This window comes from Camelina sativa, chromosome 16 (genome assembly GCF_000633955.1).
Source record: "Camelina sativa cultivar DH55 chromosome 16, Cs, whole genome shotgun sequence".
NCBI lineage: Eukaryota > Viridiplantae > Streptophyta > Magnoliopsida > Brassicales > Brassicaceae > Camelina > Camelina sativa.
This window is the reverse complement of record NC_025700.1, coordinates 27808150-27820917: the sequence shown is the minus strand read 5'-3', so window position 1 is coordinate 27820917 and position 12768 is coordinate 27808150. Positions and strand designations below refer to the sequence as shown.

Below are 12768 nucleotides of genomic sequence, written 5' to 3'. Positions count from 1 at the left end.
TCTAACTAAAAATATTTCTATATTTACTTCCTTCCTAAAAATAATTTTATTTTCAATAAAGTATTAATATATTCTTTCTTTAAAAAATTTATTAGATAAATTTTATTCTTTTTGTTAGATAAATTTATCTTTAATTAAAATATTCTTTAAAAATTTAATTTTATTAGATAATTTTAAAACTCGCTTATCATGTAGGTATTATCTAGAAATCAACAGACAATATTGAAAAAATAGTATTGTGAAATAGTAGTGTGAGTTACCAAATATATTTTACACAAACTGCCGCAGATTTAGAAGATCTAGAAACATACCATCACGATATGACCTTCCACATTAACCATCATAATATTATGAAAAAAAACATGCAAAGAAATTGTTAATCCGGTTCATGATATTAATGAGACGCTATGTCCGGTTATGATCAATATATCAAATACACTACCAAAAAGAATGTATCTTCACTTTTTGTACTTTCTTCAAAAGTAAGTTTGCAGACCAAATGTAAAAAGACATTTTTTGAACGTCTACTAATTACTTTAGTTATGGTATAATTGATATACATTATATGTAAATAAATCTATATTTATTAAGAGCATATAATCATTATTTTAATACATATGTTATGTTGTCTTTAAATCAAATTCACCTTTAATTACTTTGTTTGTAGATCGACGTAATCGACCGGGATTTCTAAATCGATATCAAAATCTAATCGTATGAATATCATAACTAATTTTCAGTATCTTAGTATAATATAGACTTTGCTTTATTTACTTACTTTGATATCAAAATCTAATTGTATGTATTTATCCTATGGTTTGAAACTTAGAATATTACCTTATATATCCAAATCGATTGCATTTTACATTTCAAGTGCCCATTATCCCAAATTAATAGTGTCATTTACATTTACAAAATCTCATTATCCCAAATTTTATCTGTTTGTATTTTTGAATGGAAAAGACTAATAAAACGAGAGAAAGCTAGTACTCCCAATTCCCAAAGACCTAGTCTAGCCCAAACCGACCCATGAGTGTCCTACTCCCAATTCCCAAAGACCTGATCTAGCCCAAACCGACCCATGGGTGTCCAGTGTCGGCCCAAACTTAATACTTCAAATCGTCTATATCCCTTTAAACGCTTTCGGCAGCATCGTGACAAACACGTGAATTATATCTTGAACCGATTCAATACAATATCATTCAGCATTGTCGAGAGAGATTTTTACACATGTATACACTTATAAGCTTCTCAAAACCTTCTTCAATTGTCCCCACATCATCTTCGGTTTTCAACAGCCATAATTTTTCCCATCCAAAGACAAGACTTGTTTCAGTTTCTGCATAGCCACAAACTTTTCTTTTCCACTTGATCTAACCTGAAACTGGAACACTATCCTTAAATTAGTGAAACTAATCTGATACCAATGTGTATCTGTAGACGGTAGACCAACTGGAGACGCAAGACAAGTTATTAACATCGGCCTAATCGCATTTAGTTGGCCCCTATGATACACATTTTTTCCAGCACTAAACAATTCTCTCTGGTTGTGAAGGATGAATGATGAATCTATCTGAATCTCACATAATTGGAATTGGATTTTCAGATCGAAGAACAAAGATCCAAAGACTTCTCGAGACAAAGCAGTGCATTAGAGAGGAACAAGAAAACTATGGATCGGGTTCAGCCTCAAGAGTATGCTTCCAAGTAATGATTTTGACCACAAACTAAACCAAGCAATGATTCAAGAAATCAGTACCTCTCTATTCAAGATCACTTTCTGTTCTTGCTTCATCATCACTTTCTTCGCATATATCCTCGGGAGGATCATACACAATCATCCCAGGGAAAAGCTCCAAGAAATCATCTTTCACCTTCTCTCTCAACTCAGGATAAGGAACGAGTCCTTTCAACATAACACGAAAAGGCAAAGACAGAGGCCGGTCAGGAGAATCTCTCATCTCTCCATACAATCTCATCGCTTCCGACGGAAGGTCGTTGTCCAAAAACGCTCGAACAAGATCCCCAAACGTATGTTGGTCGAACAAAACTCCTTCTTTCTTTAAATCTTCCCATACTTTCTTGGTTTCATCCACTTTCTTGTTTCTTGCAAGCATCATGAGCATGTCTCTGTAAAAAAACATATCCGGTCTATACCATATCTCTTTTCTCACAACTTCGTAGAGCTGAAAGACAACATTTGTAAACCCAAATCAAACATCAGAGCAATGTGGCTAAACATTGACACAACAATCAAGAAACTACTACTACACATCCAAAACTTACAACTGGCTGTATAATAAACTGAACCGACGTTTGGCTAATTCCATAACCGGTTCGGTACCATTAAACCGAAATTACTGAAATTACCAAAATTTAATCCTAAATATAACCGAAATCACCGAAACTATTGAAAAATGTCAAATTTCCAATAACGAACCACACCAAATTTAGTTTTCGATTACAAAGTGAACCTTAATTTCGGTATATTATTACCAAACCGAAACACCGAAATTAACAAACCGGACTATTGGTTCAGTGATTTTATTACCTTCATACAGAGGAAAACTTGGTTTTGTCTCTGAAACTCAGCAAGAACAGAAACGAGATCGGATCTAAGGAGACGAGCGACATGAGAAGAGATGAATCGATCGAGTCGGACCAATTTGGTTTGCAGACGCTTGAGCTCTTTGGCAGCGATTAAGCCTTCTTTGGTCATTTCCTTCTTCCGTCTCCATATTGATAAGCTAGGGCTTGAAGCAGGTCCCGATTGGTACGTACGAGCCGAATCAAGACTAGTTTCTCTCGAACCAATATGGCGAAGAAGATAAAAAACAAAGCTTTGATGAACTGAGGATTTAGGGTTTTTAGCTCTGAACATTTGAGAAGAGGTTTAAAGGTTCTTTGGTTCTGTTCGATTATATGAGTGTAATTGGGCTCATTAATTATGTTTTCTTGAGCAATAGATTAGCCCAAGAAGTACAAATCGGAGAATGTCCAAAATCTCTGATCTATTTACTCAAATTACCACTGAATTATTAATAGATGAGACACTTTATTGAAATTAAGAAGGACAAAATTAATTTAAAAAACAATAAATTAATTTCATCTCTAGAATCCGCATCTTTATCCGAATATCCACCTGATGATCAATTTATATCCAACGACTTGGGTAATTTTTCTTTTATTATTTTGGACTTTACTATCATTTCACAATATTAGTATACATATTGGGCCTTACTCATCTGCAAAAGTACCAATATTCTAATTAGTCGATAGATGGTTTTCATGGCATTAAATGTAAAAATCAGGTCATATCAATTTACACAAATTAATGAAATTTGAAATATTAATTCTCCAATCAACTTATAATCAGGGTCTCAATTAACTAATTCCATAGTAGCATCATTACTAAAAAAACGCAAATAAAATCGAACATACCTAATTTGATATCATAAAATCAAAACAAATTTGAATAAAAAGATTTTGTACTTTCCATTCAAGATTCGCACAACTCAATCACTACGAAACGCTATGTTACCAACTTCAGTATAAATAAATCTATTCTATTGTCATTCTAATCTCATCACAGCAATCAATTTTGAAAACTCAATAGAAAAACTCAAAGTCATTTTTGTATTTTTTAATGGTGCAAGCAATTGCTTACCTCAATGATGTGAAGCCCAATAAAACATCCTGGAGAGTGCAAGTCCGAGTCCTTCACGCTTGAAAAACTTACACTACTGCTTTTTGAGAGACCTTTGACATGGTCCTCGCCAATGTACAAGTAAGTTAACCTGCAATCTTTTCCTCAACAACCTGTTTACTATAAAATCGGAGAACGTCAACTCATAACTACATATTCTTTCAATGAACAAAGATTCATGCCTATGTTAAGAAGGATTCTATGAATCGTTTCGAAAATTATATGGTTCCAGGTGAATGTTATACTGCTTTTAAAGGTACAAGCTACATGTTAACGTGATGGATCAGACTGGCCAGATGAAATTGATGGTTTTTGATAGTATGGCTTCTGACATTGTTGGTTGTCCTGTAAGCAATCTTCTTGATGGGTCATGGGATGCAACAATCAAACCGTTTCACTAACACTACATTACTAACTATTAAAATGACTACTTCAATTCACAGATTGATGATTCTGAAGCTTTGCCTAATTCTATTAAGAACTTGGTGGGGAAAACATACCAGTATCTGATATGTGTTGGTCATGAAAATCTCTTTAATGGAATGGATACCTATAAGGTGTCTAGGGTGCTGTCAAATGATACAACTGAAAAAGAAGAGGAGATTCCAGCTGATTCCAATGACCAGGTAAACTAGCACAATTCGAAATAAACTAACCTTTCATGTTGCAGATCCGAAAATTATCCTCTTTAGTGCTTAATCCACAACTAAATTTATGCCCACTAAATCTGTAAATAAGGAAGGTATAGTATTAGTGCATATTAAACATAATTAAAAAAATTTAAAATACATTTTATAAATAACAGTTAAAGGTTAGTAAATAATAATTATAATACCATAAATTTACATTAAACAAAAAAAGATTACCATAACTGAACAAATTACTGACATGATAAACTTATAAGAAGACATCTTATCAAATAACACAAAATCAGCAAAGTTTATGAGTTTGGAAAAGGTTTTGATTTGCAGAATCACATTGGTTTGGTAAACTTAAATATAGCCTCATTTATGGTACATTACTATCGTAAATATCGACATATGATTTAGTTAATAACCAAAACCTTCCAAAGGTTAACCAAAGAAATCCTAAATTTTAGAATAGTATAAATAAGTACAGTGTAGTAGAGCTACTCATCAAACACATTTCATAGGAGATAATCCACTCTTTTTTTATTACTGGAATCCCAAATAAAAGAAATTCCATAGAAGGCAAAGCACCATGAAGATTCAAAGGACAACATATGTTTTAAGTGAGACTGATGGTGATATATATTTGAAACTCCTCTTAAGGTATCTCAAGGGACCAACAAGTGATGAAAGTTTGAGGACATACAATGGTGTGACTTTCGACTCATACAAGGAAGCATGTTTGGCTACAGGTTTATTAGAAGAATAAAATATTACGGATCACAATCCATCTACCTATTTGTTTTGTAAAAGTTATAGTTTTTCTCGCTATCTCGCTTAATTTCATCAATAAAAAACTTTTATGTTCTTTTTCTTTCTATCAAACGTAATCTAGAAAGATTTCCTAACTAACTCTCAGCGAAATATGCTAAAAATTAATAGCCAAATTAACTATTTCTCACATAAGAGTTTCGAAACAAACTTTATTACTGCACAATAAAACTTCTTCAGAATCAGTTCTTCATCCTCTCTATATGCGATTGCGAAAATGGAATCAAGTCGTTACAAACAAACAAAAATTAGATCGACATCAAACTAAAAAGAAATTCGAACCCACTTACCGAAACCATTGAATTCAATTACGAAGTAGCCAATTCCAGGTAGGTCATGCTTTCTGATTAATTAAATCTAGATCTGGCCCAAAAAATAATCTGGAGCCAGTAGGTATGCGTTCCTCAAGATCTTAACAGATTTTGTGAGAGTATATAAGTATATAAACAATAATTTAGTGGAACAACTGATTATTGACTAAACAGAAAAAATTCTATGAAAGACGCGACGGAAAGCAACAAGAACGAAATATGTTGTTTGCAATTTTCTTTTTTCTAGCCTAACCTTTTTTTATTTGCTTTTTTAGTTTAACCATCAACATATGTATGATTACTAGGCTTACAGAAGCCCAACTATATTTAGTGCATACGTAACCCATCTTCTTTATTTTGGGAAATCTGTTTATAAATAAACTTACATTAGGATATTCAAACATTCTAATTTTTTTAATACATATCTAACTAAAAATGGAAAGGAATAGAAGCAATAGCAAAAGGTTTTCACCCTAAGGTACCATAAAAAAAACAACCAAATATCCAATTTTCCGAGTTGTGTCACTGTTTAAAACCCGTCAAAACACCGTGTACACATAACTTCATTACTAATAATTAAATAAGCCAATGTTAATTAGTCATAACAAAAAAAAAAATTGTTTCAATTCACACTATTGATGTGTAATTATAATAATACAAAACCAAATTTTATATTATTTACAATTTATTTTAAAACTATATAAAAAAACAAGTATAACTTAATATTACAAAAACAAATAAAATAAATACTAATATACATTTCCCAAACATATTTTTAAAAAAGATTTGGTACTTACAACTAGGTAAACTTATATATAATTTTATGTAATTAATATACAAATAACTTAAGCACAATTTTGTTAATCAAAACTGTTCGCGGTGTATCGCGGGTTAAAACCTAGTAAATAAGTTGATTTTTGAACAAATCCTTAATTGTGGATACAGTATATGAGAAAAATCCTTAATTGTGGATACAGTATATGAGAATGCAAATATTCATATTTTTCAATTATATTTTCACTTTTGAAAATATAGTAAAATTTATGTAAATTAATAACGTTGGAACTATGATATTTTATATATAATTTCAGTCAAAAAACTAATTTTAAACCAAAAAATGTATGAACTTATTGAAATATTAATTTATCAAGTATTAACCGTACCGTTCACAATCTTATCATTTTGGCAGCAAAAACTAAGAAAACGAATCAAACATGACAAAATTACATACCTATTTTAAAAACAATAGAAGATAACTTTTTCTAAATAAGTTTCCTTTTTTCCTTTTACTTTTGGTCAAGAAAATACTTTCCTTACCATACATAATAGTAACGCATATATAACCTCTTATAAAAGAAAATGGTCACGTTGGTGTGCATTGTCCAAGAACATGACTCTCATTACCCTCTCGACAATGTATAAATCTCTTAACTAACCGCAAATGGAGAATGCTAATAAAGATATAATGGAAACCAATCCAAGAAAACTACGATCCTGTTGTTTCATGTGGCTAATAGTATGTATATCTGTATTGATTGTTTGTGCAATATTATCCAAAGCAGAAGAAAAAGTCGAACGCGATGATTCTATGCTAAGGATTTACTCCGTTTTGGTTGAAGGTGAACCATTGGCTTTTCGGGCTTCTACCAACATCAACAGGTTCACATCAATACATTTTTCATTATGTGATTCATTATTTTCTTGAGGATCGGACATAAATTTTTGATGTTTGAAAATTAGCAAAGCCATGGCATATGAAGCAAAGAAGATGGAAGCGATTCACGAAGAGATACTTGGAAGCACACTCGAAAATGGAAGTTATACAAAGCTTTATAGCTTCAAACATGTCATTAATGCTTTCGCAGTCCGCACCACTTCTTATCAGGTTAAGATAATTTGATTAATTTCATTAGTCAACATTTATGAAATTGAATGACCTCTTTATTACTTAGGGAGATTCAAATTGAATTACTTTTAAAAAGGTCAGAAACCGTTGGTTTGATTTTGATTTACTCGGTTTAGAGGATGTAAATGCCAAAATAAGAACCAGAAATGATTAAGTTCGGTATTGGATGTACCAAACAGAATTAGGTTTGGTTCAATCTTTGCTCAGATTTTGGTTTGGTAAACCGGAAACAATCATCATTTTGATACTTGCAGGCCAAGAAACTCACGAAAGCAAAAGGAGTGAAGGCAGTGGAAGAAGACAAAGGAGTGAAACTAATGACAACATACACTCCCGATTTCTTGGAACTTCCTCAACAAGTCTGGCCGAAGATCTCAAACGACGGAGACAGACGTGCCGGAGAAGACATCGTGATCGGTTTGGTGGACACCGGAATTAACCCTACTCATCCGAGCTTTGCCGGACTCGATCTCACAAACCCTTACTCATCGAACCTCTCACGTTTGAATTTCTCCGGAGACTGTGAGACCGGTCCTCTCTTTCCTGCTGGATCTTGTAACGGAAAACTCATCTCCGCAAGGTTCTTTTCCGCCGGAGCTCGAGCTTCAGGCGCTCTCAACTCCTCCTTGGATATCCTCTCTCCGTTCGATGCGTCCGGCCACGGAAGGTACAAATATCATTTTCTGATATACCATTTTTAAATATTGATGATTCACTTTCCAAACATACTATGCATCAAAGTAGACTATATCACTAACGTACCATAATAAATTTAATTTATTAATTTGTTATATGTACGTGTTTACTATTTGGTTGGTTTGGTCCAGCCACGTGGCATCCATCGCAGCCGGGAACGCCGGAGTTCCGGTGATCGTCGACGGATTCTTCTACGGCCGTGCCAGCGGTATGGCCCCACGTGCACGGTTCGTCACATTATTCATATTAATTAGCTCATATATTAGAAGTTTTAAGACTATTAATGATGATACTCTCTAGTTTTGAAAAACAAAGTAAAAAAATTATGAGTTATTTTATTGGTTCATGTGGCAGCATAGCCGTTTACAAGGCGATATATCCATCAATCGGAACTCTTGTTGACGTAATTGCAGCCATCGACCAAGTAACCAATGCTCTAAACAAAACTATATATATATATATATACATAGACTGTGTTTCTCCTAGTGTCGATCTCTAATTAATTTTTTATTCATTTATTTACGTATTTTAATTTTGTCACAGGCAATAATGGACGGCGTAGATGTGTTGACGCTGTCAATTGGGCCGGACCAACCGCCGGTGGATAAGCCGACGGTACTCGGGATATTCGACCTAGCAATGCTATTGGCTAGAAAAGCCGGCGTATTCGTGGTGCAAGCCGCAGGGAATCATGGCCCGTCGCCATCTTCTGTGTTGTCTTATAGTCCTTGGGTCGTTGGCGTCGCTGCTGGAAATACTGACCGGTCTTATCCTGCCTCCCTCATCCTTGACGGTGGCCAAACCGTTCAGGGCGTTGGACTATCGGGTAAAACAAGAATTATTAATAACGTATAAAAATATCTAATATATTTTATGAAAATAACAATGTAGTGTTAGCTAAGTATGTTCTTTTATCTTAAAATACCAACATTTGCAAGTTTTAATATTAATTAAGGTATTCATTGCTAAATTGTTTGGTTATAATATTCATGAAATATTTATTATTATTATTTTTCTTTTTTTGAAACTGAAGGTCCAACCCTTGGAGCTCCATTTCTTCAACATAAGTTAGTCTTAGCCAGAGACGCTGTTAGAACAAACGGCTCGGTTCTACAAACCCTAACCAGAGACATTGAAGAATGCCAACGGCCGGAGTATTTTGACCCAGCCGTGGTTCTTGGAAGTATTGTGATATGTACATTTTCTGATGGTTTCTACAATCAGATGTCGACTGTTCGAGCCATCACCCAAACCGCCAGGACTCTTGGTTTCATGGGTTTTATACTCATTGCACATCCTAGATACGGGGATTATGTTGCAGAACCGGTGATATTTTCTGCTCCGGGTATTCTAATACCTAAAGTATCAGATGCTCAGGTAATTTCATCAACAATCCATCAGAAGTTGCAAAAAAAAAAAAAAAAATGATATGTTTTCTTAGGTATTTACTATTTAGATAAAGCCATATCTTAAGAAAATATCTATTTGTCTAGTATATAATTTGCATGTGGGATGAAATTTACACATGAAAATCATATATACGGACTGCATGACAAATTTTTTTGGATAGAAATTATATTATTTCAAATGAAGTTCTATCGACATATATATATTGAAACATTTTTATTTATTTTATCAGATTATTTTGAGGTACTACGAAGAGAAAACCTTCAGAGACAAGAGAGGATTGGTGACGCAATTTGGGGCACGAGCCAGAATTGGCGACGGCCGAAACTCGGTCTTCGCCGGGACAGCACCGGCAGTTAGCCGATTCTCTTCGAGAGGACCAGCTTTTATCGATGCAAATAGAAATCTTTTAGATGTGCTAAAGCCAGATATTCTTGCACCTGGTCACCAAATTTGGGGTGCTTGGAGCCTCCCTAGTGCCTTTGATCCTATTCTCACAGGTTTTCTCATCAGTACGTCCCTAATATTTTGTATCAAATGTAAATTACTCCCTTGAGTTTAAAATTGATCATTTTTATGTAGGACGAAGCTTTGCAATATTGTCTGGAACGAGCATGGCAGCTCCTCATATAGCGGGGATTGGAGCTATGATAAAGCAACTTAATCCTTCTTGGACCCCGGCCATGATTGCATCGGCCATCTCCACCACGGCCACCGAATATGACAGTTCGGGTGAAGTTATATCGGCTGAGTCTTATGAAATAAATGGATTGTTTCCATCTAATCATTTCGATCATGGCGCGGGCCATGTTAATCCTGCTAGAGCCATAGATCCTGGACTGGTTTTACCCGCAGGTAAATTTTTAAATTTTAACTTAAATTGGTGATTTTAACGTAAATAAAACAAAACAATTAGAATATTCTATTTTTAAGCATTAATTATCACTATTTTGGGTATTGGACCAGGTTTTGAAGACTACATAAGTTTCTTGTGTTCATTGCCAAACATAAACCCGGTCACTATTAGAGCCGCAACCGGAGTATGGTGCACCACCCCGCTTAGCCACCAGGCGAACCTTAACCATCCATCAGTAACTATATCTGCACTTAAAGAGTCTCTTGTGGTGAAAAGAAGTTTCCAAAACGTCTCAAACAAGACTGAGACATATCTTGGTTCGATTTTACCTCCCAATGGTACAGCTGTACGGTTAATCCCATCTTGGTTTACCGTACCACCACAGAGAATTCAAGGTCTGGACATCGAGTTCAATGTCACACAAGTCTTGAACCAATTTACATTTGGTGAAGTTGTCCTTACCGGAAGTTTAAACCATATTATTAGAATACCGTTGTCAGTTAAGACGATCTGAAAACATAAAATGTTCTCGTTTCTTGTTTATTCGTTCAACGGCTCTCGCTGATTTAACCACATAAATTAAAGGGTAAACAATAAACTAGTTATATTCTAAAATTTACATTAGAAATGCATAAATACATAAAGGGGAAGCATACTTCGTTACAAGCTACAACCATGTGATGGTTGAGATACAATCTAATTACACGTAGGAAAGGTACATTGCAAATAGACATATGAGCCTAATTAATTACACATGAAGGGTCACATTATAATCACACATGTGAGCCTTATTACATATGAAAGGGTCACACTAATATTACACACATGAAATCTTTAAAGTTCTAAGATGTTTCCATCACATATAATTCGAATTTATACTTACGTAGACGAAACTGTCATGAAGACTATTATGGTGGTCTAGGAGGTTGGTGCCCAAAGGGTCTTGGAAACCAGGTAGCTCCAGGAGGTGGAGGTTGTGGGTGAGGTCCAGGAGGAGGTGGTGGTGGAGGAGGGTGCAGCTCAGGATAGGGTGGTCTTAGTGGCGGTGGGTCCTGGAAAGGAGGAGGAGGGGGACGAGGACGATGAGGAGGAGGGGGGCGAGGACGATGAGGAGGAGGAGGCTGAGGCATTTTGTGCTTTGTTAATGCAATATATGTTTGGCGTACTTTAGTTCATATATAACATCAAGATTAAGAATCATTGTTACCCAGAAGTCTTTGAAGTGTAAACCAGTCTCTAATTAATTAGTTGCTCAGTAGATTGGTAGTTATCTACCTAATCTTCTAGCTAACTGTAACTTTAAATAGTAATGATTTATATGGTTTTATATCCTAGTAATATGGTTTCATGATTCATCTAATGTAGATATAGAATTATAGCTAGGACTCACAATTTTATAAAGTAATGGTTCTTAAATTATAAGAAACATTAAATTTGTATGTATTGTCAAATTTGAAAATTTTATAGGATATTCTTTGTTGTATTGTCAAATTCGTAACTTTGGTATAATTTGTTGTATAGTACATTGCATTGCACAAGATGAATATATATTACACTTATTATATATATATATATATATATATATATATATATATATATATTTGGATATAAAAATGCTTATTTCGATAAAAACTTTCAAAATATTCATTTAATATCTACACATTTATTTATATCATCATGATTTGCAGTTAACTGCGTGGAAATGAGAATCGAACTACCAAACAATCAGGATATCGAGGATTGTCTCATACCGCTCAAGCCTGCCATCAAGAAGGCAACATACACTGGCAAAGTTAGAATCATAATGAAAGTATATTTACTTCACTAAAAGTGAAAATAACTATATTTAAATATCTTGTTTTATATCAAACGATGATGTTTGCTTGTAGCCGTCTCTCGTTATCCAACGGTTTAATTCACTTAATGCCAGTTTTTATTTTTTTGGATGTCTAGTGTATCCCAAATCCTCTTCAAATTCTTAATTAGTGTTTAGTGATTTTTAATCAATAAAAATCATTTAACAATTACTATTTAACCTCATTTATATTGTTCGTTAAAATGAGTTTTACAAATACAATAAACTAGTTCATCTGGATGATGTGTTCCCTTACTCAAAGTCAAAGAGGTTTTAAACCTTCCAACAAGACGAGAGATGCTGATTTTAGAAATAGGAAGGCTAATCCTCTAAAGCTGAACCTTCCATAATATTTTCTAACTGATTGTCTTAGATGCTTTTTTTTTTCTTTTCTTAAAAATAAATATTTTATCGATGGACTATCTAGAATTTTAACTACGAAAGAGTGCGTTGTGTCTTGCGAGCTGTTTGTGATGATGTAGACTATTTTGGTCATATTATGCACAAATTATTAGGTTGATTCTCTTGTAAACTAAAAATACACACTTTTAAAAGTCGAACATCTAATCAT

General features: G+C 34.0%; 2 protein-coding genes across 3 annotated transcripts; one reads left to right on the top strand and one right to left on the bottom strand.

The window, feature by feature from the left end:
- LOC104752893 (pentatricopeptide repeat-containing protein At1g62350-like) lies at positions 1129-3015 on the bottom strand. Of its 2 annotated transcripts, none has more exons than XM_010475153.2 (3): positions 2552-3015; positions 1760-2186; positions 1129-1392 (listed from the first exon to the last, which is right to left on the bottom strand). In XM_010475153.2, the coding sequence occupies exons 1-2, from the start codon at positions 2879-2881 to the stop codon at positions 1764-1766; spliced, it is 753 nt and encodes a 250-aa protein (XP_010473455.1). In that variant the 5' UTR covers positions 2882-3015; the 3' UTR covers positions 1129-1392; positions 1760-1763. The 2 variants fall into 2 exon arrangements, with proteins under 2 accessions (XP_010473455.1, XP_010473454.1); XM_010475152.2 differs by having other exon boundaries at positions 1129-1384; positions 2552-3012.
- LOC104752891 (subtilisin-like protease SBT2.4) lies at positions 6878-10877 on the top strand. The gene is made up of 10 exons (XM_010475151.2): positions 6878-7136; positions 7218-7362; positions 7638-8050; positions 8211-8306; positions 8434-8503; positions 8623-8905; positions 9113-9456; positions 9719-9986; positions 10069-10341; positions 10453-10877. Exons 1-10 carry the CDS (start codon positions 6919-6921, stop codon positions 10854-10856), a joined length of 2514 nt encoding a protein of 837 aa, XP_010473453.1. The 5' UTR covers positions 6878-6918; the 3' UTR covers positions 10857-10877.